The 27136-nt window shown below is 41.1% G+C and overlaps 1 protein-coding gene across 1 annotated transcript; it reads right to left on the minus strand.

Annotated features, from left to right (window-relative positions):
- Window positions 1-5188: 5188 nt before the first annotated feature.
- On the minus strand, window positions 5189-24245 carry AMTN (amelotin). Its single transcript, XM_075543563.1, has 8 exons — window positions 24192-24245; window positions 20211-20294; window positions 17453-17518; window positions 16702-16791; window positions 13753-13788; window positions 11427-11453; window positions 9037-9307; window positions 5189-5256 (listed from the first exon to the last, which is right to left on the minus strand). Exons 1-8 carry the CDS (start codon window positions 24243-24245, stop codon window positions 5189-5191), a joined length of 696 nt encoding a protein of 231 aa, XP_075399678.1.
- Window positions 24246-27136: the final 2891 nt, after the last annotated feature.

A 27136-nucleotide genomic window follows, 5' to 3' on the forward strand; every position in this document is an offset into this window, starting at 1 on the left:
GACAAAGTAGAAAATTTACAAACTGGAACGATTATACATTGGATCCAGAGGGAGGTCAAAGGACAAGGTGTCGGTCACATTTTGGTCTAACTACAACAGCAGTGATCTGCCCTACAGTGTCCTCCATCTGGCCACCAGGCCTTCCTTCCCTGGTCTGGTCAGCGGGGATTCACCTGTGGCTTAACAAGGCATCTCTGCAAATGGGTTTTGGTCTTTCTCTATCGTCCATAGCCTTCTGTAAACCAGATGTTTAGAATTTAGGTTCTAATATCGCACCCTTCTCACGGGTTTGTTTTTTACTATTTACAGTTCTTGGATCACATAGGCTGGGGTCCTTTTCCATGTGGACCTAGCTGATGCTTCACTTAGTTGGCTGCTTGCTGTGAAGACAAGCCATGAAGACCACAGATGCTATGCATTCTGATAGCCAGGCACCCGATATTCTCTTCACACGTTGTTAGAGCACCTACACCATTAGGGAGCACTTCATTGTACCAGAGTTTCTTTACCCATTGTTTTACTGATGCTTACTGAAGCTATTTCCAGCTGCTTGCCATTGTGAGCTGTGCTGCCATGATGATGGGAGAGCAGCTGTTGGTATTTTGTCTCGTACTTTGGGTGCCTAGCAGAGGTAGTGCTGGGTCATAAGGGATTTCTATTCCCAGCTGTTTTAGGCAGTGCCATATAGCTTTCCACATGGTTGTAGATGTTTACAGTCCCATCGGCAGCATATAAGAGTGCCAATCTCTCCACACCCTCTCCAATATCTGTTGTTCTCTGTGTTTTTGAATTGGGTTATCACTGTGGGTGTAGTTGTTTTGATTTGTTTCTGCAGGATGGTTAGTGATGGTAAGCATTTCCTCCTGTGTTTGGGAGTCATTCCTGGTTCATCTCTCTTGCCCACCTTTTAACTGGATGAATTTTGTTTTATTTTATTTTTCTTGGAGAATTTGACAGATTTTGGTTAGGGGTCATTTTCATGTTAGAGCTGTTTCTTGACATAGAAGGAAATAAAAAACACATTTGAAAAACTGGCCGGGCTAGAGGGGTAAGTAGACATGGAGGGCCCTAAAAGCGTCTGGGAACCTTGAGAAATTACAGCCTGCTTGGGAGGCTGAATCAAGAGCAAATCAGCCCTCACAGGGACTGTCGGATGGCTTCTGATTTCTGAATTTCCCAGAGAAATATCACACTCAAAAACTGGATTAAGGTAAAACAGATTTCTGTGCCTCTGAGTCCTGGAAGAAGCAAACAGAAATCTAAATTGGCTCTAATTATTTCTACAGCTTTTCAAGGAGTAGCATTGAATGCAGTATCAATGATAAGTAGATTCAAGAGGAGTCAAGATGCCATGAAGATCAAGAAGAAATACGCAAGAGAAACAATCCTGGGGGTTTATTTAGGTAGAGTACAATTGCAGTTGACTAAAACAGCTAAGTCTGTGTTCAAAGAAATAAAAGCAAAGTTTGGAGATTTTGAAAGGAACCATAAAGAGTCAAATAGAAGTTCTAGAATTGAAAATAGCCATGAACAAAACTAAGAGAGCCGTCGGGATTTCACTGCACCTTGTTGTAAGATACGGTTGAGTTAGTGAAAGATTTCTTTGCCCTTCACCACCCCAACAATTTCGATGTTCAAGTCCATTGTTGAATAGCATATTAGACTTGGCCCACGAGAGAACTACTGAGTAAACAAGAGTTCAGAATGCGAGGATGACAGATGAAAGTAAAGTCCCTCATCAGTACACACTGGCGTTGAAGAGGTTGCTTCCAGAATATTGAGGATGCAATTTGTATCATGAATGTGCTTGCTAAAACCCGAGTGGCGGCATGGAGGACGCATGAACCTCTGCTCAGAAAGTGGTCTTGTATGTGCAAGCTTTCTTTTTATGGCTTCTCAAGTTGAGCATATTCTAGAAGGAATACAATTGCACTCCTGGTTGAGATGGTCTTATATGAATGTTTTCTTGCTGTTATAAATTTGAAAGAAGTTTAATTAAACTAATTGTTCATTTTAATTCTATTTTCCTTCATCAACCTGCATCAGATGGTTGTGGCAGTTCTCTGTACAGGTCTAAAATCCATTCTATGTTAATGTCATCTTTGTAAGTAAATATATTTATTTAAAGTAACCAAATTATAACTACCTGTTTTAATTTTACAATTTACAGTCTTAATGGATTCATAATTCAACATGTAGCCTGCTTCCTGAGTGCAGACTCTTATATCTTAGCTTAGGTGTCTATTAGTCTGATCTGTCAGAAGGCACTGAGACAAATGAGTCTGAATTATTTTGTGTATGATCATAGTGTTCAGACACAGCATGTTTTTTATGTCCCTGTTAGTGTGACTTCATCATATCGTCTGTAAGGACCTTTTCACTCGAGGGCTCATTAGATGGAGTTCTAGGATTCGGTTTCCTTCCTTTCTACTCTCTTCTGTGGTCTTGTAAGGGCCACTTGCTCATCTGCTTTCCTATGCTGTTGGTGGTGTTAGCTGCTGTCAGGTTGGCTCTTGCTTCACGGTGATTCTATGCACAATGGAACAAAATCCTGTCCATTTTTGTCCTGTGCTTCCCCCCTGACCAGTTGAGCATCAGCCTACTGGGATCCGTAGGATTTTCATTGACTGATTTTTGGAGGCAGATGGCTTTCTTCTTACTGAACAAACAACTCCCCAGTCCCAAGCCATCCCGAGATTGGCTGGGAACGGGACCATTATGATCCAGTCTTCATTGGCTGATTTGTGGAAGTAGCTCGCCACGCATTTCTTCCTCTCCCAGCTGAGTCTGGAAGCTCTGTTGAAGACCTGTTCAGTATCCTAACACATGCAGCTTCCATTCATAGATGAGGGGCATTGGCTAAGAATTAAACCAGCACCTTCTACATGAGAGACGAGAATTCTATCACCAAATTATGGCGCCCCTGGTTTTCCCTCAACTGTCATTAATCATTCCTCATCCTCTCTTCTCATTATGCGAGTTCTTACTTGGGTTTTGGGGAATATTTTATTTATCTGACAATTATCAGATTAGAGACTTAGTTTGTTTCTATAGTAACCTTTTGGTTGCTAACTGCCAGGCTGGCGGTTCAAACTCACCAACAGCTTTGAGGGAGAAAGATGAGGTTGTCTGTTCCTGTAAAGGTTTACATGCTTGGAAACCATCTACAGGGTTGCGGTGAGTCCGAATCGACTCCGTGGAAGTGGGTTTAGTTTGGGGTTTGCCCTCCTAAAGGGGCTGTTCGCTGTACTTTCCTTGGTGCCCTGTCGTTCATCTTGTTTTAGCCCCTGTCTCAGGACCACTAGAGGGCGATATTTTCTATTTTTTAACTCCATCATTTTTTAGCGACCTACAAATTTGCTTGCTTAAAATTGGAGAAGGTATGCAGCAAGCTTGTATCTTTCACCTTATTCAATCTGTATACTGACGACGTAATCCAAGAAGGTGGACACTCTGAAGAACACACCATCAGGATTGGAGGAAGACTCATTAATTTACAATATGCAGATGACACAATGTTGCTTTCTGAAAGTGAGGATGACCTAAGGCACCTCATGATATAGGTCAGAGGCCACAGCCTTCAGTATGACTTATACTTCAAAAAGAGAAAGTGAAAATCTTTGCAACGGAGTCAATAAGTAGCATCATGTAAAGGAACAAGAAATGAAAGTTGTCAAGGATTTCACCGCATCACCAATCAACGCTTATGGACACAGCAGTTAAATCAAATAGAAAATTCCATTGGGAAAATTAACAGAGTTCTTTAAGGTTAAAACAATGATGTCACTTTGCTGGTTTGCCTCGTGTGCATGTGAAAGTTGGACAATGAAAAAGGAAGATTAAAAGTGAACAGAATATTTGGGTTGTGGTTTCGGCAAAGAATATTGACTATTCCACAGATTGCCCTACGGTCAAATCATGTCCAGGGACGTTGTGCAATTTGGATCAGTTATGGCTATAATGCTAATGAAAAGCAAGCAGACTTACATGGACAGTATGGAAAAAACGATTCCTCCAAAGGATTGAAAATCATAGACTCCAAAGTCGAAGGAGGGACTAGTATCAGTGTCTAAATTGTGAGAATCGGGTTTGCAGAAGGCTGTGCGTGACAGTGGGAGCCCGAGATTCACTTGTGGGAGCTGCACAGGGAATAAGAATTCCCTCTGTCCATAATTGAAGGATGGGAGGAAGGTGGTCACTAGACAGAGTGCATTGGAGAGATGAGCATAGAAGATCAAAGGCTCAACTCTGACTTGAACAATTAAAATTTTGTCAGTTAATCCCTCCTCTGGTGCATGCTGTACCTGATCTGGTTTCCAACAGTTTGTGTATTTTTGTTTTGGCTTGTTCATGTTAGGGTGTATCTCAGAGGTGTCATGCTATTGGAGGTCACCCTCACGAAGTTGTGTTATGTGTGGTTGGTGCATGAAACCCAGGATTGGTGAACATATAGGGGCACCAAGAAGAGTAAGGATTTTGGGGTGCAGGGGAGGAGGCGGTGTCTATACAGTGGTGGTGGTGGTGTGGTAAAAGGGAGATAATGTTAAGGAGTCGTGGAAGAAAAAGAATGTTTGGAAACTGTGGTAGCAATTGTACACTTCTGCTTGACGTGATCGAACTATGGAATGATATGATAAGTGTATTAACTCCCAATTAATAATAACCTAAACAAACAAAAACCCTAAAGTAATTGCTGTTTGGTGCCTTCGAGTGGGTTCTGACTCATAGTGCTCCAATGGGCCACAGAACAAAGCACTGCCTGGTCCGGCACCCTCTCACCATTGTTCTTATGCTTGAGGCCATTGTTGTGGCCCCGGGTCACTCCACCTGGTCGGGGAGTGCCCTCTATTTACCCTGCATGGCATCCTTCTCCAGGGACTGCTCTTGCCTGGCCAGGAGTTGCACACGTTGATATTTCTTTTAATAAAGGGTTCGATGATTTCATAGCAATACTTTGACTTGCCCGCATGTTTTAAATCTTGCTAAGTCTATGTTGAAAACAAAGTTGTTCTATCATCAAAATGTATTTTTAATTGTATGCTATGTAAACTATCTGCCAATAAAACTATTGGAAAAAAAATAAAAGAAAAGAAAAAAGGTTATTTTTAATGATCAATCACATGTCCACTCCATGAGGTCCTTTAGAAACTACCTGCATTACAGAAAGCCATTGGCATTCCCGACAAAGTCACCCATATTTCAGGTTTGCAGTTGGTATTTTGTCCTGAAGTTTGTGTCTGATGGAGAATTTCCACACTGGAAAGAATAACGGAGCAGAAGAGATGTCTTTCTCGTCATGTGGGCACTGAGTGACTGAGAAGGAGGAAATTGGGAAGGAGAACGGGTTGTGGGGCAACTCTGTCTTTGTTGTGTTGTTGTTGGGTGTAGCTTTGAATCCGGGCAAGGCTCTGTGTCTGTGCTGTGACGTCTTCACGATTGTTGCTATGCTTGAGCCTGTTATTGCAGCCACTGTGTTAGCCCATTTGATTGAGAGCCTTTCTCTTTTTATTCGGGGCCTCTACTTTGCCAAGCACGATATTTCCCTCTAGAGACCGGCTCTTCCTGTCACCTTGTGAGATGGAGCCTTGCCAGTCTCCCTCCTGAGTAGCAAACTGGCTGTACTTCTTCCAATACATATTTGTTTATCTTTCTCACAGTACATGGTGGGTCGGGATACTCTATCAACACCATAATTAAAGGCAATGATTCTTCTTTGGTCTTATTTATTCATTATCCCCCCTTTTATATGTATATGAGGGGTTTGAAAATATCTTCACTTGGGTCCCACACATTTCAGTCCTCAAGTGACATCTGTGCTTTTTAGCGTTAACGAGGTTTTATCCAGCAAAATGCCAGCAAATGCAGTGCATCATTTGATTTTTTGACTGTTGCTTCTAGGGCATTGTGGAGCTAAGTAAAATGAAACCCTGCACTGTGTCACTCGTTCCTCCCTTGGTTGTAATGTTGCTTATTGGCCTAGTTGTGAGGATTTTTCCAAGCTCTACGGACAATCTGTTCCCCTATACTGATATGTTACACACATGGAAGGACTTATTCTTTGAGCTTCATCAGCAAGTGCTTAAATTAAACTCCTCTTCATTTTCAGAAAGCAAGCTTAAGTCATAAAGTTCAGATATAAGAGCTGAGAATCTGCAAGTTGTGCCCTTAAAGCAACCTGTGTGCTGGACCGCACGGAAAGTCTTGAGATCTTCTCAGGAGCAGTATTTCCTAATTGGGAGACAGCAGATCTCAGTGGAAATCAAATATATAAATCTCTAAGATGCAATATGCTGGTGCTATTGTGGGTATAGATATGCGAGACCAGGAAGAAAGATTTGTATCTAGAAGGACAGATGGTGCCAATTTGTTTGAAGGATATTGATAATTAACAAAATAAAATTCTATAGGGTTTTGGAGCTTGAAAAACGCTTTCATTTATTTCATGTATTTCCTAGTTAATCACCATAAACTGACGGGGTATTTAGAACAGAGATTGTTGGTCTATTATATAGACAAGAAAAATCAGGTTCAGAAAGAATGTCCTATTTTTGAGAGAGTATTATCTAAGAAATGTTTTGATAGCAACTTTACTTAGTATGTCATAACACTTTTGACTGATAAAATATTTCTGGAAAGTTGAATGCTAATTTCCTTTCATTTGGCCTTGAAAATCGTGTCAGTTTATAAATGTGCCAATCAGATTCTACAAATGAAACACCCTGGCTTCTTCCAAAAGTAAAATTTCCATCACCTGAAAACCTGACATGGTATATATTTCGTGGGTTTGGGTATTGTTCCCCTCTTCTGAGGCTGAGTGGACTATCGTGAGAAATGCTAATATGCTGTTCATACATTCTTTTTGGGCTCTGGTTCCTTGTGACCTGCCCCACGGTGAATGAAATTCAGGGGGACAGGTTGTAAGTTGAAACCAGGAACGATTCCAGCTTACCTTTCTTGTGTGAAGAAAGAGAATTGTCTCGGTTTCTTTTTGTGATTCCTTTGTTGGTGGTAGTTTTCACTCTCAAACGTACCAATTTCAAACACCAAAGAGCCTAATTACTGGCTCTGCACATAAATGCCTTGAGACAGGTAGCAGGATTTTGTAATTCTTTGCTGTTACTGTATGTTTTAGACGATAAAAATACTTTGCTGGTTGAATATTAAATCCGTGGCTCCGACGGGAGACCATGGGTCATGGGTGGTTGTGGGGAAATCAGAACTTGGCTGAGTCTCCCTTCCTTGACCATTAGCCCCCCTATTTCCACAGATTGTCCCATGTATGGCTTATCACTTCAATATCCTGACATAGTGTAGTTTCTGAAAGCATCAAATTTTATTTTATCTGCAGAGAAGAGTGAGTTTTCAAAAAGGTTTTTTTAAAATATATTTGGTCAGATGTGGTGTATTGTATTTCTAAGACAATTTTTTGCATTTAGTTATTTTTTCCAGAAGTCTGTATCACCTAGGTGGAATATATTTTTAAATTTCAAGGAGATTTAAGGTAAAATAAATATTAATTTCTTCTGTTTTCTTCAATGCTTTTCTATTCCAATACATGTCACCACATCTTAATCGAGGTTTATTGGAAAACATAACAGCTCACTGAGTTCCTGGGGAAAAAAAAGTAACTTTTAAATACAAATCAATGCATACTTAAAATTTACATTCATTGAGTTATTATTGTTTTGCGTGTGCTAATACAGTGTCAGGCCTTCCCCTTAAGGAATGGCCACGGAGTAGGGGGTGGAGTGGGGGGGCGGTGGAGAAGAGCCAGTCAGGGTGCAATACAGCAATGATGAAACACACAACTTTCCTCTAGTTCCTAAATGCTCCCCCCATATCCACTATCATAGTCCCAATTCTACCTTGAAAATCTGGCTAGACCAGAGGATGGACACTGGTACAGATAGGAACCAGAAACATAGGGAATCCAGGACGGATGATCCCTTCAGGACCAGGGGTGTCAGTGGCGTTACTGGGAGGGTGGAGGGACGGTGGGTTGGAAAGGGGGAACCGATTACAAGGATCTACATATAACCTCCTCCCTGGGGGACGGTCAACAGAAAAGTAGGTTAAGGGAGACGTCGGACAGGGCAAGATATGACAAAATAATAATTTATAAATTATGAAGGGTTCACGAGGGAGGGAGGAGCAGGGAGGGGGGGAAACATGAGGAGCTGATGCCAGGGGCTTAAGTTCAGAGCTAATGTTTTGAGAATGATGAGGGCAATGAATGTACAAATGTGCTTTACACAATTAATGTATGTCTGTATGAGTTGTGATAAGAGTTGTATAAGCCCCTAATAAAATGATTTTTTAAAAACAGACAGTGTCAGGCTTCTTGGAGCCCTTGCAGCAAGCAACAAGATCGTCTCTAAATGCAAGTGGAATGTAGTCAAGGCCATCTTTTGGCTCTTACAGACTTGTTTTATATATATTTTGACTTGGGATTAAAATAACTTTACGCAGGAGCAATATCACACCATTCTTTTGGAATTTCCCAAGGTCCTTGTTCGGACATCTGTCTGCACAGTTTGTTGGTGGTAGAAGCACTTCTTCTTTCCAATATTTCATTAGGTGTGAGGATAGTAACAGAAAGTTCTAGAGTTTCCACCGCACTCATCCACTCAATTACTCGGGTCTGCTGGTAGCACTACGTTAAGAAGATTTTGAGGTTCCTCCAGGATCAGCGAGTAAAAAAGACTATCATCGTTAATTCGCGGCATCTGCTATGAGCCGATGTCTAGGGGGCAGGGACTGAGGAGAGAGCAGGCTGTTCCCAGGTGCTTCCTGCTCTGACCTTCAGTGGAAAGTTGACGGTGCCAGGAAACACACACCTGGTCGAAAGGTTAACTTAATAGAGTGGGTGGCACATCCTCAAGCTTAGGACTCAATTCAAGCGGTAACTTTGATTGCTGGAATCAGGTGTGAACGGGCAGAAGGGCTTCCTCATTTTCATTGGATCTACTTCATAGGACAAGACAAACCGCTTTCCTCATCTCTGAGAGGCTTTCCTTGCCAGCGTGGAGCACTTACCGTCGGGTGGCTCTGTGGTAGTTTCCTCAGTGGTGTGCGTGTCCCTCTGCAGGCCAGCAGGGGCTGTCACTCCAGATAGGTAGTCTGTGCCACTGGGAGTTGGGAGGTGACCTTCTGGCGTGCCCTGGATGGCAGGATTTGCTGCTGCTTGACCTGCAGGAAGGGTCCCATCCTGGCCCTCCGGAGTAGACCCTGCCTGGCTGGTGGGCAGGAAGGTTCCAGGAAACCAGGGGTGGATGAGGAGGCCCGTGAAGACTTGTGGGGCCACTGGCTAGAATGAGAGAGTAGAACAGAAAACAAGGTCAAAAGGGGCACATTTAAGGCTGATAAATCCACCTTTTCTTCAGGGAGGGCCTCCTGTTTGGGTAGGAGGAGCAGTTAGAGAAAAGAATGGGGGTTTGGCATTCTTCAGAAGAGATGCCTGGCTTGGCTGAGACAAGCCTGATGCTGGTTTCATTACTGGAATTCCTTCCCATCTTTAGGGAAGGGAAGCGAGGATCATGGCAGTCAGAAGACAGAGAGTCATGCAAGCTTTGACATCCCCGCGTGTTTCTGCAGGTACAACTAAGACAATACTGGCGGGGAGCTTTATTATCCCATAGCCTTTCTCTTGTCTATAAAAATGAGCTTAATAAAAAGCAATAAAGGGAAAACAAATTCAAGCATATCAAGCACCCCTCCTCCTCACAACCTGTATTCTTTCAAGTTTTAAAAAAATGTATTTTCAAGAACATTGAGATATTGAGTCAGAAATAGTTTCTTTCGGCAATTTGACCACCTGGTTTTCCTGGGCTTAGTTAGGGAAATGCTCTTTATTGCCTACCAATGATTTGGCTACAGGTTATGAATGCTATTGCTGTCTACTCTAGTTTTTTCTTTCTGGAAAAAATTACCTTGGAAAGTTCCTTCTAAGATGCAATAATTTGATATTTGTGGCTGAGTGAGTATCGGCAGGAACTAATTAGCACGACTGACACTCTTTTCATACAGTAAAGAAATGTTGAGAGCTCAGAATTAAGATCAGGTCAGTTTCCTAGAAGGTGACCCTTACACTTGAGGTTTCATGAGAACCATTTGAGGAATTTGTTAAGAGGCAGATCCCTGGGCTCCCTTATCAGAGCATCTGAGTGAGGTCTGGGCCAGACTTATGATTTTCATTTTTAACAAGTTTACCAAAAGAGGCTGATATTTGGTGGTTCAGCCAAATTTTGAGAAGCACTATCTTAGATTTAAGAGGTACTGAAACCAGAATTAGGCTTCTGTTGGTCAAGAAGCAGAACTAGAATGCAGAATTTTTCAAATCAGTGATGTGACTACAGTTTTCAAATAAACGAGGTGCTTGATGACCACCATTAAACACACACACACACACACACACACACACACACACACAAAATGTCCTATACGTCATGAGAGTTCATTTCAGCATTACTGTTTCTTAAACTTTGCAGAAATACCATTTCTTAAACTTCGTGCATGTTCAATTACATGGAAATGTAATTGTTACTGTAGTCTGTAGTACAAAAAGGTTGGAAATCACTGGGAGAGTAGATGGAAAATGGTCTTGTATATCAATAGACATCTTTTTGCATTAGGAACTAAATTGTTTATGATCTCTGAGCCACAGTTTATCTGTCAAGCTGAGTTAAGCATCTCTAGAGTTTAGTGAGACCTAAAAGCAATGCGTGCAGAAGTCTTGCTGAGGCGCTCACTAGACACCCGGCCACATGTGGGTGTTCGACTACCAGTGTTGGCAAGACAGGCACTCTGTTGCTCGATTGTCGTTCATGAAAGATGTATAAGCTTCTATAAGCAGCTATGCCCCTAGTCATTTCTTCCATACTTTAGCTCCATCGTCATATTTACAGATTGTGCTAATTCCAGTCGTTTCCCTTGAAAATGGGGGAAGGTATAGAAGAGCAAAGTGTTGGTATTTTGCTTTAGCCTTAATTTGTGTGTAGGAAAAGGGTTGATTAATTTCTTGCAGATGCAATAAAGAGAATATATTTTTCCATTAAAATGAAGAATCCAGCTCCAGAGAATGAATGTTTTTTGTAAGAAGTATTGGTATTTATATTATTCGATACCTGCATATGCTTCAACAATTTTAAATTTGAATTTCAATCTCTGTAAAGTTCAAAACTTATATGAATTGGCTTTCTGGATAGAAATCTATGATGAATTAAAACATGAATGGAAGAGTATCCAAGGAAGGATGATGCACTGCCCAGGGAGAGAAGGACTCTCGAATGCCAGGACCTGCAAAGAGGGTCGGTCTACTGTAAGGTGCACCGAAAGCAAGATTTGTGGTCATGAAAGACTCTCTAAGGGCTGGAAACAGATTTAAGGATAGAGGAAAATAATTTAAATCTTAGTAATTTTTTTTTTACCAATTCTTCTGAGCTTAGGATAGCACCCTAGAAGCAAAATGAGAAACACAAGTTATTAGAGACATTTGGTTATAGGTAAGATATGAATCAAGCAAGTAAAACAAACTATTTTATTATTTATAAAGAAGCAGATATATATATATATATTTTACTTTACACAATACTTTAAACCCGATTTAAGACGTGTATTTTAAAATTCAAGTCACCATATGATGTTGGAGTGCCAGCATTTATTGTTTGACTGGTGTGAGGTGATTTGCTTTTTTAAATGACAGTGTATGATTATTAAGTCATATATTCATATTAGAGGAAACAAAGAATGAAGAGAGCAAGGAAAGACAAAAATAAAGACCATACTCCCTTCATGCACAGTGCGATGCATTTTCTTATTTTTTATATAATAGAATGCGATTGACACCATTTCATGCCTTGTCTTTTAAGCTGATACAAAAGTTATACAAAAATCACTTCACCATGTTACTGTCAAATTTTAATAAATGGAATTTTGAGTGTCCACACGGTGCAGTTTATGTTGCACAGTTAAATAAACGGTTCCCTGTAAATTTATATTTCCCAGTACTAAACATGTAATTTTGATGAATTATTTGTGCACAAACGTCTGTGGTATTTTAACTTATTAGTTGGGATTTGTTTCTAATCTGGCATTAGAGTTCACAGGAATCTTATATCAGATCCGATTTTCAGAAGCGAAAGTTGTCAAATTGGAGCTCGGTAATTTCATCAATGATTTGAAGAATTACCTTTCTTTAAAAACTAGGAAAGGAAAAAAATAGGAAAGGAGAGAGAGTGCTATGTAACATTCTTAGGGAAAGCAGTTAAAATATGTATGATGTTTAAAACAAATCCCTGCGATATTGAATTAAACACATTAACATGTTTCTTTATGAACATATTGGTTTAAAGTATCAATTCATCTATTGTTTACTAAATGATCTTCAAGTTGAAACTAAAAACAGCTGTAAAATTTTGTTAACATTAAATGAGACAGTAAAGTATTAGAAATGTACTTAGCATATAGTAGGTGCTCAATAAGTGTTAGCTCTTGTTATTACAATATTCATACAATGCAAATTAAAGCAGAAACTTTTCAAATATCTGGCGAATTGAGGTGAGATGAATATTTCACGACATAGAGTTTTAAAACACTATGCAGCCTTGGACAAGTTTCTAAATCCCTCTGGGTGTAAACTTCATTTTAAATATTGGATAAGTAATACCACCTTCCCAACTCTATGAGTTTGTATCTGTTATTCAAAATAACACGGAGGCAATAAAATGTTATCTTTTGTCAGTAAATGTTTAGATTTTGAATATGTCAGAACTTATGCTTGAATAGATTTTTTACTGAATGTTTTCTTGTTTCCTTCATATGTTAAGCAGTCTCATATTAAAAATACTCTTCACCCCCAATACTCACGACCGCCGTGCTGCTTCTCAATGCAGACTAGACCCGAGCATGTACACAAGTACAGAAAAGAGATGGGGGTTCACGACACACGGAATCCAGGAACAGGAGTGGGAATAGCGATACCAGAAGGGTAGGGGGAAACGAGGAGGGGAAATGAGAAAGGAGGAACCGATCGCAGTGATCAACACTAGGTATACACCCCTCTCCGTGGTGAAGAACAATAGAAAACATGGGGGAAGGGAGACAGCGGTCGATGTGAGATATGAAAATAATAAGGGGTTATGAGAGAGGGGCAAGAGATGGGGGGGGGGAAGAGCTCATAACAAGGGCTTAAGTAGAAAGAAAATGTTTCAGGAATGTTTATGACAATATTATGTACAAATGTGCTTAATACAATTGAATGATGGATTGTCATAAGATTTGTAAGAGCCCCTCCCCAATAATTAAAAAAGAAAACATTGCCCATAATAATTAGATAAAGTTTATGTTATTCGCATGATAAATACTATATAGCAGTGATTCTCAACTTGTGGGTTGTGACCCCTTTGGGGGTCGAATGACCCTTTCAGAGAGGCCGCCTGATACATAACAATAGCTAAATTACAGTTATGAAATAGCAATGAAAATAATTTTATGGTTGGGGGGGGTCACCACAGCATGAACTATATTAAAGGGTCCCAGCATTAAGAAAGTTGAGAACTGCTGCTCAATAGTGATATTAAATGATGTTCATAATGTTCAGGGCATTAGATATTTGAAAAGCATTAGCACAGTGTCCAAAGCCTTAGAAAATACTTATTGATATGAAGTCAATTAAATGTAAAAATAGCTGCTTATGATCTTGAGCAAATAAAAGAGAATAAATATTGAACAACAACAACAAAGAATTCCTCTCACCTGGGTTCCAAGCTGCGCTACAAAAATTGGTAACATCTGAAGGAAAAGAGAAAACATTCAGTAAAAATCTATTCAAACCTAAGTTCTGACATATTCAAAATGTAAATATTTACTGACAAAAGGTAACATTTTTATTGCTTCTGTGTTATCTTGAATAATAGATACAAACTCTTAGAGTTGGGAAGGCATTATTGGTTATCCAGTATTTAAAATGAAGATTAAGTTCAGAGGGATTTAGAAACTTGTCTAAGGCTGCACATTTAGAAGATGGAAGTTAGTAATCTGAATGAATAAAATTAATTTTGGTCAGAAATGAGCTCCAAAGTTATCCCGAGTAGTAGCAATGAGAACATTGTCATTACAGCTCCCCGAGGGCGGCTTTACAGATGAAAAAGCTTTCGATGGCCTGCTGGTGTCGTTGGCGCTCTCTTGCACTGCAGTAGCGAGCCTTGAGTTTGGCAAAGAAAGTTAGAATTGTACACATTTATTGTTACTTCTTTAGAAAGTTCCCAAAGTCAGGAAACTCTTCACAATGGATTTTAAAAGTGTTAACCAATGTCATATCTGTTAGTCTTGTGAAATATATTGTTAATTTGTTATTTCCCAAGACAAATGGTACGGCAATAGCTGCCATGCATTTAAGAAGGAATCTTACCTTCAATTAATAAGGCCCTGGTCACTAACTTGGTTACTGACAAGTTGAGGCAACTATCCTGTGCTTGCGATATAGAACATAATCAATAAATTGCCGGGCTGGCAATGGGAAAGCAAGGTGGGGGGAAGGCCACTTGGGAGTTGGGAATAAACATAACTGAAATTCCTTCTTTACCTGTGAGTTGAGGTGGAAGGAATAAAAGGAGGTAGAGTGGAAACCACAGGTGTTTAAGTCCTTTAATTGCTCATCAGCATAATAAGGATTAAGCTTTTGACCTTGGTTGTTGCTAGAGAAATTATTTGGAATAGTGGTAGTTAATACTTATGATGGTTTGTTAGAAGGTGGGCACTATTCCACTGTTTTTTGTGTTTTACACATTTAATCCTGATGGCTTTTCTAGGGGTATTGCTGTTGTTGGGTTGCTTCATATCTGCGTTGTTGTCAGCGACCCTCTGTCAAACCACGCGATCCTGTGCCATCTTCACAATTGTAAGTTTGAGCTCATGGTTGAAGATGCTGTGTCAGTCTGTCTTGTCGAGAGTTTCCATCCTTTTGGCTGTCCCCCAACTTGGCCAAGCATGCTGCTCTTCTCTAGGGACTGGTCTCTCCTGACAACACGTCCACAGTTCAGGATAATTGTCATCATTCTTTCTTAAAAAAACCAACCCATTCTGGTTGCATTTCTTCCAACACAGAACTGTTTGTTCTCTTGGTAGCTGTGTTAGTCCGGGTAGACTAGAGAAACAAATCCAGGGAGACTCGTGTGTGTATAAGAAAGAACTTTATCTTCAAGAGCAATTGAATATTAAGAAAATGTCCAAGTCCAGTCCAGATCAAGTCCATAAGTCTGATATTAGCCCATACGTCTGGTACCAATCTATAAAGTCTTCTTCAGACTCACAAAACACATGCAATGACGCCAAATGCAGGAAGATCACAGGTCAGTGGGTAGAAAGTCTTGTGGATCCAGTGGCGGTGTAAGTATCTCAGCGCAGGAAAACGTCTCTATGTGGCTCCTCCAGCTCCAGAGCTCTGGCTCCATCAACCTCTCTCCATGTGTCTTCTCACAGGGATATCTTGCAGGGAGTGGGCATGTATCTCACCTCCAGAAAACAATTAATTTCCTTAGCATCTCCAAATGAGATCATCAAGCTGCAACCTGATTGACAGGCTGAACTCCACCCCTTCTCTCTTAATTGTCAAATTGACAACAGCTATGTAATTACCACAGTAGTCCCTAGGACTTTCAATATTCTTCTCCAGCACCACAATTTAAAACACATCAATTCTTCCTCCCTATTCAATGTCTAACATTCACGTTCATACAAGGTGATTGAAAATACTGTGGTTTGAGCCAGGCACACTTTAGTCCTCAAAGTGACCTGCTTGCTTTCCAATCTTTGAAAAAGGTTTGTGCAACAGATTCACCCAATACACTGGCTCATTGAATCTCTTGACTTGCTCTCGTGGCCGTTGATTGTGGATTCAACAAGATGAAATCCTTGACAGCTTTCATCTTTTTTTCTGTTTATCATGATGCTATAGGCTCAGTTGTGAGGATTTTTTTTTTTAGAGTAAGTTGTAATCCATATTGAAGGCAGCGATCCTTGAGCTTCACCAGCAAGTGCTTCAAGTCCTCCCCACTCTCCCCTTGGCCACCGAGCATGTGCGCTCTGCCTTGGCAGGTCCTGAACGGGTCTCCCTCCAATCCTGCTGCTGAGCTCTTCTTCATGCAGTGTAGTCTCGTCCTGTCTTCCCGGCGTCCACATCGAACAGCTATGGGAAAGGGGACGACCCTGATGCACAAGCATGTGGCAATGGGAGCTCGTAAAGCACTGCAAAATTCTTGGGGACTCGAGAGAAGATATGGGATAAGCACAGAAGATTTCGATTTGCTGAAGATCAATGTGATCAGATGAATAATTTCTCATTGGAACGATCACGCAGGAAGTCTTCAATGGAAAGCGGAACAAACTGGGGAATACTGATACCTCTTCATCCTCCACCCACCCTGTCACATCCTTCACTTTTTCATTTCCCCAACTCTACACATTTGCCTACTGTTCTTTAAAACTGTATTCTAGAGAGGTGATGGAGTAGAGCTCTCTGTTTTCTGGTGTGCTTTCACAGTTTTTAAAAAAGAACCAAATTGCCAAAGACTTTACTACTTCTGGTAAAACACTCCTCTTCAAATTACATGAGTAAAATTTGAAAGCAACTTTAAATAAATGTTCACCCTTTGAGACTTTGACCTGAGAGAAATTGCGAACCTTCTGTCCAGGTGTTGTACTTACTTGTGGTTGCAGCTGCTGCTGTACAGTCACCCCGCCCAGGTTCACTGGGAGGGCCTGGGGGCCAGGCCCCATTCCTGTGGCAGTGTTTACCTATAAGGAGATAAAGAAGATTTCATTGTGCTTTTCTGAATTTGAACATTCAAAAGACTGAAATGTGTTTATTAAACACAAGATAAGCTTACATATTTTATTTCAGATGGATGGGATAAAGAGCTGACACACAAAGGGTACAAAGCAATAACATCCAGACTGACGTTCCCACATCATTTTCCTTTGGCATTTAATCCTTTTCCTTGAAAGTCACTCAGGTGGTTGTATCTCCACTCTTTCCCTTTGGATATAGCAGCACCGACTTCTGGAATTTGTCCACTGACTTTCTTATAAAGAATTGAATCCCTTCCTGCTTAACCAGATGAAGGGCAGAATACAACATCTAGTTTGGAATCCAGACTCTATAACTGGAAAAAATTCACTCTGGCAAAGAGAGGAACTTATTATTCTTTCCTCCAAACAGATTGAGCTACGCAGAGACTGTGAGAAGACTGAGGATCTTTCTAGGCCTTCTGGTTGTTGGGATGATGACTCTGTCCTGGTACTTCTGTGGGTATGTGAAGGCACAGGGAAGTAAAGAAGAGATATTGGGAGAGGGGCTCAGGGAGAAGAGATAAGAAGCATTAGAGAAGTCAAGACATGAAAGACATTAGGTATTGTAGCCGACAGTGAATAAAAAATAGTATCAACCAGGGCTTACCAGTTGCAGATCTGACCCCAAGGTGAGCATCTGGTTCAATGGTATGAAACTCAACGAAGGGAAGACCTGCAGAGCATTGAAATGACACGAGATAAGGAGATGTCGTGCCCATCACCTAGTCAGAGGGGTGCATATTCCCTCAGTGTGCACTTAGATCAAAGGTGGATTTATACTGAAGGTAAATAAAGATGAACGTCAGGCTTTTCACCTGCATGGCTCCCATCCAAGGCCCTGGGAAGTGGTGGGAAATGTCAAGTTTTAGGTTTATCAGCTTAAAAATGTTCTAAATGTTCTATATTTTCTGATTTTAAAAGAACATTCACTTTAGGACCTAATTTTACATACGTAATTTATATGCTTTTTCTTAAAGATCCAAATTGGTGGTGAGGGGGGAGTGGCAGGCCTGGTAGGGAATGATCAAGGGTAAGGTTACGTAAAGAAGAGGTATAGCTGTAACCCAGGAGGGGACGGAGCAAGATAGTGGGGCAGGAGGAAAGTCAAGGGAAATAGAGGAAAGAACTAGGTCTAGATAAAGGAATGTACATGCAAATATATATATGAGGATGGGGAAATAGATCTATGTGTCTATATTTATAGGTTTAGTATTAAGGTGGCGGAAGGACCTTGGGCCTCTACTCAAGCACTCCCTCAATGCATGAATACTTTCTTCTATTAAATTGGCATTCTATGATGTTCACCCTCCCAACACAACTGCTGAAGCCAAAGCGGGTGAACAAGTAAATGTGGTGAAGAAAGCTGATGTTGCCCGGCTATCAAAAGAGATAGTGACTGGGTTTTAAAGGCTTGAAGATAAACAAGCGGCCATCTAGCTCAGAAGCAACAAAGTTCACATGGAAGAACACACCAGCCTGTGTGATCACGTGGTCCTGAAGGGATCAGTTATCAGGCATCAAAGAACAAAAAATCAGGTCATTGGCTGCACACCTCCATGATACGGGTGCATAAGCAAATGTGGCAAAGAAAGCTGATGGTGCCCAGCTATCAAAAGAGATAGTGTCTGGGGACTTAAAGGCTTGAAGGTGAACAAGCGGCCATCTTACTCAGTAGCAACAAAGCCCGCATGGAAGAAGCACACCAGCCTGTGCGATCACAGGTGCCAAAGGGACCAGGTATAAGGCATCATAAAAAAAAAAAATCTTACCATAGTGAATGAAGGGGGAAGTGCAGAGTGGAGACCCAAAGCCCATTTGTCAGCCACTGGAGACCCCTCACAGAGGGGTCTAGGGGAGGAGATGAGTCAGTCAGGGTACGATGTAGCACTGAGGAAGAATACAGTTTCCCCCCAGATCCTGGATGCTTCCCCCCACCCCCAACTGCCATGATCCGAATTCTACCTTGCAAGTCTGGATAGAGCAGAGATTGTACACTGGTGCATATAGGATCTGGAGGCACAGGGAATCCAGGGTGGATGATACCTTCAGAACCAGGGGTGAGGGGCGATACTGGGAGAGTAGAGGGTGAGTGGTTTGGAAAGGGGGAACTGATTACAAGCATCTACATGTGACCTCCTCCCTTGGGACAGACAACAGAGAAGGGGGTGAAGGGAGACGCCAGATAGGGCAAGATATGACAAAATAATAATCTATAAATTACCAAGGGCTCATGAGGGAGGGGGGAGCGGGGAGGGAGTGGGCAAAAAAAGAGGACCTGATGCAAAGGGCTTAAGTGGAGAGCAAATGCTTTGAAATCATTAGGGCAAAGAATGTATGGATGTGCTTTATACAATTGATGTATGTCTATGTATGGATGGTGTTAAGAGTTGTATGAACCCCTAATAAAATGTTTAAAAATAAAAAGAATTGGTTTTGAACTTGCAGTAACTGTAAGCCCCAACCAAAGAACTGTTAGCTCTCACGGTGCAGCTCTGCGTAGTACTTAACTCTCTTAGAGACACTCCTGAAGATACGGGTACTTTCTCAAAGGGTGATCAAGACATCAGATGGTGCGTGGCTATCACAAAGATAGTGTCCGCGATCTTAAAAGCTTGTCTTAAAACAAGCAGCCATCTACCATTAGTGAGGTTTTTAACTAAATCCACATGGAGGAGGCACACCAGCGTGCGTGGTCCAAGGATTGTAAGTAATAAAATCTGAAACTGGAAGACAGAATTGTATTAGAGAAGCCTTGAGCACTTGGTTTTCACAAAGTTATAGAAGAGAATCTAAGTCCAAAATGAATGTGCAGAATCCTCACCTAGATTGAGCCTTTGGTGTATCCCCTCTGACCATGGACCAGGGATACGAGGAGCCTTGGCCTCAGAGTGCATTGGAAAGTGGATTAAGGGAAATATGGTTAGGTTAGATTTTGAATCTTATCATTTGTTCTCCTTTTGACCTATTTAAAATGTGTTCTACTTTTTATTATTTTCTTCCTTATTTTGGAGTGAAGTTTTTCTGTTTTATTTTATTTTATTTTTAGGTGGGTGGGTGGGCAGGAGGTGGGTTTTGTATGATTTCTTTCAATGAAATCCGGGAGAAGTAAAATATAGAAACAGTAAATGGATTGAGAGTTTCTTCGGATGATGGCAGGGAAGGTTGCACGGGGTGGTGCAGGGTTGGAGGTATGGAGAGCTAACAGCAGTGAGCACAAGAATGAAGAAAATGTTCTAAAATTGATTATGGTGATGCCTGTTTGACTCTTTTACATATATTTAAGCCATTGAATTGTATGATATGTGAACTGTAAGTCAATGAAACTTAAGACAAAATACAAACAAACAACGATACAAGACACTTACTTGATTTGGCTGCTGTGGGTTCAGGAGGGTTGACTGCTCCGGAGCAAGCTTTCCTGGAGGAAGTCCCCGAGCAGGGTTGAGCGGCTTCTGTGGAAGCAAGTATTGATAAGGCAGGACTGCATGAGGTTTTGAATCGGTTATGCCCAGCAGCTAACAAGTCATTACCAAATGCACAATTGTCTCGGTTTAGGCTCTGTGCATCTTGGAGCAGTTTGATCTCCCTGTTTGGAAGGGAGGATTTGTGCATGGCAGGAGATGGACCGTGGTGTGTAAAGATGACAGAGGAAGTGGGGTGGGGAGGTGCAGGCGGCGCAGAGGGATAGGGCAGGGCCAAACACATAGCACTTCTGATGACTTTTACATCCCTCCCCTTGCCCCCCTGCAGTTGCCCCCTCCTTGGTGAGGGCATGACCTATGCAGTCAGTTCACTAGCTTTGTGCATATCTGCCTGTATCAATGCGTGAAGGTCAGTCGCCATGATGGCAACATTTTTCATGAAGCTTCTTTCTTTTGCCTAATGCTTTCCCTGTCGGTTCCTGTCACGGCGGTCCAGCCCTCCTTTTGGCTGGGGCACGGCCCTGCTATGCTAAAGATCACAGCATTGTTTGGGGCAAACAAGTCTTTGTCAGCCTCCCCCCGCCCCCCGCAAGGTATTGAGATCTAATTCCTAAGCTCAATGAACTATATTCATTATATAATAATAGGAGGTTACAAATAGAGAAAGGTAAAGGAAAAGTGTGAAACTTACATTTCGAATAGCCAGTGATGAAACTAATGTACATAGTGAATTACATGAAACTTTGCATTTTTAAAGTCAAGGCTAGGAAACAGATCTAGTGTTTGGTAAACTGATTAAAATCACCAGTTGCATAAATACAAAGTGATTGTTCAGCAGCAGTTTCACCTTTCATAGTATTGAAATGGAGGCCCAGAGAAGCCACGTTACTTGTTCAAAGTAACGTGCTGAGAAGCAGAGTCAGTTTGAGCATCCCTGCAAGGGCTCTTGGACTTTTAGAAAAGAATTCTCCGTGTTTTTTTTGGTCTCTCAGCACACACTCTACAATCAGGCCCGGAAGCATCTTGGTCAGTTTGACTCAAGTCTTCCTTTCATGGTGACTCCTTCAGGGGGCAGGATGTTATTGGCGTCAGACACTGGACTCGGACTTGGCTCTTCTTGGATTTCCTTTGGAGCTGTCAAGTTTGACTGTGGATGTTTCCCCCTTAGTTGTCAAAGGAATGACTGACTTTACCACTACTTGGTGGGCCCTTAAAAACGTAAAGAGTTTCTATTGAAACTCTCAATAGATCTTTTCATCTCCCAGAATTGATTTAGAATGGAATTTTGGGAAGAAAAATCAAGGGTTGATCTTGCCATTTCTATGCTCAATCCTTGTACCGCCTTTCTATTTCACTTGTAATGGCCTTTATGAGCAAGGTCTCAGTGCCACTCAGACCTTCCAGCTCACCCTGTTCCCTCTTCCTCGGGGGCAGCCACTGAGCCCTGGGACAGGTCAGGCCCATGGCTGCCTCAGGCCTTCCTTTCACCAGTTCCTAGAAACCTGTGTGGGGCATTTCCTCTCCTGATTCAAGTTTTTGCTAATCTTTGCTTACTTGTTTTATTGAGGCTGTCCGTGACTACTGCTCTGAAGATACTGCCTGAACAATGACCAGTACCAACCCTTTGTAAGTCTGGTCCACCATATTCTACTCTGTTCTTTTAAATAATTCTTACCGCTCTCTAATGTATTATATAATCTACTACTTTATGATTATACTTATCACTTGTCTTCCTGGCCCAAACAGAAACTTAACCAGGGAAGAAATCTCATATAGTAAGCACTTAAAAAATATTTGCTGAAAGAACAAACCCTAGTTTTCTTAAGGGACTCAATGCCTAGGACTTTGAATCATCTTCCATAGTTTCAACTCATAGTATTCTCCTCTGGACACTGTCTCTAAAATTCTAATCTGTAAACTACCTTTAGGCTGACGTAGTGTTTACATTTTCAAATAGAAAAATTTTATGTGTTTCTGATAATTCAATAAATTCATTATAAGATGATACAAAAATCTTGCCTATCTGATATAATTTTTCATTGGATAAGTATTGTTCCTACAGCTAATCGACATTTTAGTTTCATATCACCTATCCTTGCCTTCCTACCAAACTAGCAGCTGTTCCGTGATTGCCTGTGAGCAGTCTTTATTATTGTGCACCTTATTCTTCAGTCCATCTGAAAATAACCATGCTTCTCTAAAGCTTTTTTAACTTAAATTTCCACAAATTTAATACTAATGATTAAATTTAATACTAAGTAGTATTAAAATAGTATAAATTATTTAGTATTAATTTAATACTAATTAAAAACACTAGAGTGACCAATTTCAAAAGATTTTCTGTTAAATTTATTTTGTAAAGTGAAAATTTTGTTTTACAGAAAAATCAATTTCTGTAGAGCAGAAATAGTTTTACAGTTTCTTGTTTAGAGAGACACCATTTTTGGAAACAAGTTTTTCAAGGTGGACAAATGAATATTTGAAGTGGAATGAAAGCGAGGTTGGTTATTTCTGACTTGCTACACTCCCTGTGGAATTACAGCCAGAATATTCTGAGGAGCCTGGGTGTGAACACTTCATATTCCATACGCTGATCATGTTATCAGGAGAGATCAGTGCTGGAAAAGGACATCAGGTAAGGTACAGAAGAGGGACAGTGACAGAGAGGAAGACCCTTGACAAGATGGATGGACACAGTGGCTGCAACGATGGGACCTCCTGTAACGATGGTTGTGAGGGTGGTGCAGGGCTGGGCAGTGCCGTTCGGCTGCACAGAGAGTCAACGTGAGGTGGGGCCAACTCATAGTACCCAACAACCACCCTCGCACTGTCAGCGCTTCCTGGTCACCTCTGCGTTGAACCAATCAGTTCACTTCTATACTCCTAGGCATCATGAGGAATCATGATTTATTTTTATTTGCTTACCATTGTATGAATGAATATTCAGCAGTTAACATAGTACCTGACATATAGAAATTGTATAAATGACGATAGACGTGTCAATAAGTATGAACCTCAACAAAGGATGATGTAATTTTGCTCTTCCACTTCATAGAAAACATTTTCTAACTTCTCTCCTCAATGGTCCACATTTAAGCCTCTCCACTAGTCAAGGAGCAGCGCATGTAGAGACCCAAGGCCCAGCACTATGTCTCTAAGACAGTGAAAGGCAAGGGGAGTGCACGTCTAAGCACTAGTACGCCTTTCTCAAAAGCCTGTTGTAAGGGAACATATTTCATGATGAAATGTTTTAACTCAAACATTGTCACCATTTAAAAAGATTCTTTTAAGCTCTTCACATTGCTGTTCAGTTGATGCCGTGGACCTGGAAGGTTAGAGTGGAACTGCCTCCGAAGGCTTTCTATCGACAGAGATCTTTACGGGAGGAAAACTGCACATCTTTCTTCTCTGGAGCGGCTCGTAGGCTCAAGCTGCCAACGTTTCGTTAGCAGCCAAATGCTCCCCCCGCCTCATCTCCAGGGCTCCGTAATAGCCTGTTGGGATTCTATTACTTGGTCCCATAATTAGAGTTTATAAAATCTAACTCCTTTGTGCGCATAATTAGAAAATTCCAAAAATGTAGCTTCCCTTTTAGTCACAAATAATATGTGACCAAGAAAAAAAATCTTAGAAATTTCCTGTGACATAAAACAACTGCCCTCTAGGGCTTTGAGCAGATACAACCAGAGGTATTTCTTTGTTCCCAAATATCAATTTTACAATTCAAATTCTATCAGACAGAGTGGGTGCATTTAAAAAATGAGGATACATTGGAATATGTGATGCAAATGTGCTTATCATTTTTCCACCTTGAAAAGAAAAACAGAAAACAAAAGGATTAACAGAAAAGAGCAGGACGAGGAGATCTACAGGTAGAGACACTGCCAAGGTGGCCGGTGTGTGACATCAACATGAGGTACTTACTGGTAACGACTGAGTTGATCCTAGAAGACAAAACAGCAGAATGATAGCCTTCATGCTGCGCATTTCTACCTGAAACAACAACATGTGTTAGCATTTTACTCCGCTTTTTACTTCTGAAGAGATAATACCTAAAAATAATGAAGGTTTTATTTGAAATATGGTCAATACAGTTACCTTTATGTATACCGATAAAATGTGCAGGTGAAGCAATGTTCAAAATCCGGTTGATTTCTCCAGTTTGCACAGGGGCGAAGTATAACCTGTTGCTTTACAATAGTTTGCAGAAGGAATTTAAACCCTGTTGTAGGAGACGAGTGACGGCGAGGCCAATCAGAAGCCAGCAGCTGATGTATGAACATTTGGTTTCTTTCATTTCCCAACGTTTCATTAGGTCGGCTATTAGCTGCAGACATCACATTACTCAATGTCTACCACCTGTATCTCAGGAAGCCATGACTCGGATAATCTAAGAAAGTGCCCCAAATAAAGAACTGACGTCTGTCTTTACCTCTATCCACTTCCCAAGTGACTTCCTAGATGGGCCTGTTTTAACATGCACACATCTTTTTGTTCTGTTATACGGAAAGTATTTTTAAGTCAGTACTGACAGCAGCAGCAACAACAATGAGCATATAAATCAAATGCCAAACTATAGAGTTCTGTGATAGTTAAAAAATAAGGTGTATATTTCTCTGTAATTTACTTTTATTACTTACCAATTAGTGAATAACCTGTGTGTCAGTGCTTATTTACTTTATTTACCTAATGATTGCATTATACAACTTTATATTTTTCTCCTGATGAACATTTAACATTTTATTTCTATATAATTTTGTAATTATATAGTACAGTATAGTTTGACTGCCTAATAGTATTTTTTTAAAGGCCGTGAAACTACTTTGTATGACCTTGTGACAGTAGATGTACGACATTGTGCATTTGTCAAAAACCTTAGGACCGGAGACCACTAAAAATGAACCAGTATGTCAATAGTGCTTCAATAATTGCAACAAATGTACCACCAAAATAGACTATAATCCAATACTCAAAGTATTATGAGACTTTCGTAATAGTAAAATTCTTACCCATATTTTATTGGCTTTTCAAAGGCATTACACTCTGTGGATCATAACAAATTATGGATAATGTTAGGAAGAATGGGAATTTCAGATTTAAGTGTACTTATGTGGAACCTATTCGTGTATCAAGAGGGAGTCAGTCAAGCAAATCAAGGGAAGACTCCCTGTCATCGAGTCGATGCCGACTGGCAGTGGCCCTACAGCGCAGTGTAGAACTGCCCTGTGAGTCTCCGAGACTGGAGCTGTCTGTAGGCAAAGAAAGCCTTGTCGTTGTCCTGGGAGCAGCTGAGGGTCTCAGACTACCAACCTTATGGTTAGCAGCCCAGCACAACCACGCCATGACCCGGGACCCTAAAGGAGTACGAAGTGACTGAAATTAGCAAACGCCTGCATCGGGCTGTATCTTTGCACTAATCTGTATACTCGGCAAATAATTCAAGAACCTGAACCATATGAAGAAAAACGTAGCACCAGGAGTGGAGGAACAGTCCGTAATACGATTGTGACATATTAACATGCAATGTAATATGATAAAACCACACTTGCTGATGAAGACCAGACTACAGCCACTGATGAAGATCAAAGGGGAGCCTATAGAATAGATTACTCCTCATCATAAAGAAAAGGAATCCTCATCACCGGACTAAGAGGAAGTAACATGCTAGACGCAGGAAAGACTGGAGTGGTCAGGGCTTCCTTTTACTGGGCTTCTCAACCACCACGCACAGAAGCTGCAGTCAGCACACTGCATGGCACCCATCTGCTGCACGCGGTCTCTTCCGAGTGTTACCAAGTGAAGATGCCATGTTGAGGGTTAAAGTGAGCCCGCTCCAAGCCCTGGCAATTTCACATTTTCCTCTACCAGTAAAAACTGAGCAGTGAAGAAGGAAGACTGAAGAATCATGAGTACATTAGAGTTACGGCGTCGGGAAGGAATATTGAATAGACAATGGACTGCCAGAGGAGGGAATGCCTCTCTCTTGGAAGCAGTACCATCAGCATGTGCCTTGGCCTTGAGGAGGCCAGGACTTCATCTCCATTATCGCGAAAGACCACTCTCTGGGAAAGGACGTTAGGCTTGGCCACGTCGCGGGTATTTGATAAAGAGGAAGACGATGGATTGGCACAGTGGCTGCAACAACGGGCTTCCCTACGGGAAGGGTTGTGGGGATGCCGCAGGACCACGCACTGCTTTTTGGTCTCTATATGCAGGGTGGCTGTGACTAAGCATCGCCTTGACGACTCCTAACAGTGACAGCAATAATAGAAGCAATGGGCACTGACGGGAGAGAGCACATACGCAAAAGTTGAATTTTCTGCACAATTTTTCAGTAAATCTAAAGCTGTTCTAAAAATAGTCTATTAAAATGTGGTACAGTATTTTTTTTCACAACCATTTCATTGGTAGCTACTATAGATATCATACCATCCCATAGTTCAATCTCATCAAGCAGTATTGTACAACTGTTACTGAAATCAGTTTTATTCTCTTTCTTCTTGAACTCTTTGATATCAGCCCCCCTTTATCCACCTCCCCTCACTGGACCCCTCAGGAACCCTTTTTCTGCTTGCTTCTTTATGGGTTTATCAGTCCTGGGTTTCAAATACCAAAAAAACAGAAAAACATATAACAAAAATTCAAGCGGATTACCCCCAAGGACAAAATATAACAGCGAAGGAAAAATGAGGAGCTGATGCCAGGTGCTTAGGTGGAGAGCAAATGTTTTGAGAATGATGAGGGCAATGAATGTACAAATGTGCCTTACACAACTGATGTATGTATGGATTGTGATAAGAGTTGCATGAACCCCTAATAAAATGAAAAACAATCAGTGATAAACCTCAATATGAGAGAAAAAACCACAA

This window comes from Tenrec ecaudatus, chromosome 3, assembly GCF_050624435.1.
Source record: "Tenrec ecaudatus isolate mTenEca1 chromosome 3, mTenEca1.hap1, whole genome shotgun sequence".
NCBI classification, from domain to species: Eukaryota; Metazoa; Chordata; class Mammalia; order Afrosoricida; family Tenrecidae; genus Tenrec; species Tenrec ecaudatus.

Bases quoted from the DNA above. Each gene is read 5' to 3' on its own strand.
- AMTN (XM_075543563.1), bottom strand. From the start codon at position 24,245: ATGAAGGCTATCATTCTGCTGTTTTGTCTTCTAGGATCAACTCAGTCG. The intron at 20,295-24,191 runs GTAAGTACCTCA...CTTCCACAGAAG, and splicing joins GATCAACTCAGTCGTTACCA to CCGCTCAACCCTGCTCGGGG. The intron at 9,308-11,426 runs GTAAAAAAAAAA...CTCTCATTCTAG, and splicing joins TCCTAAGCTCAGAAGAATTG to CCAGTGGCCCCACAAGTCTT.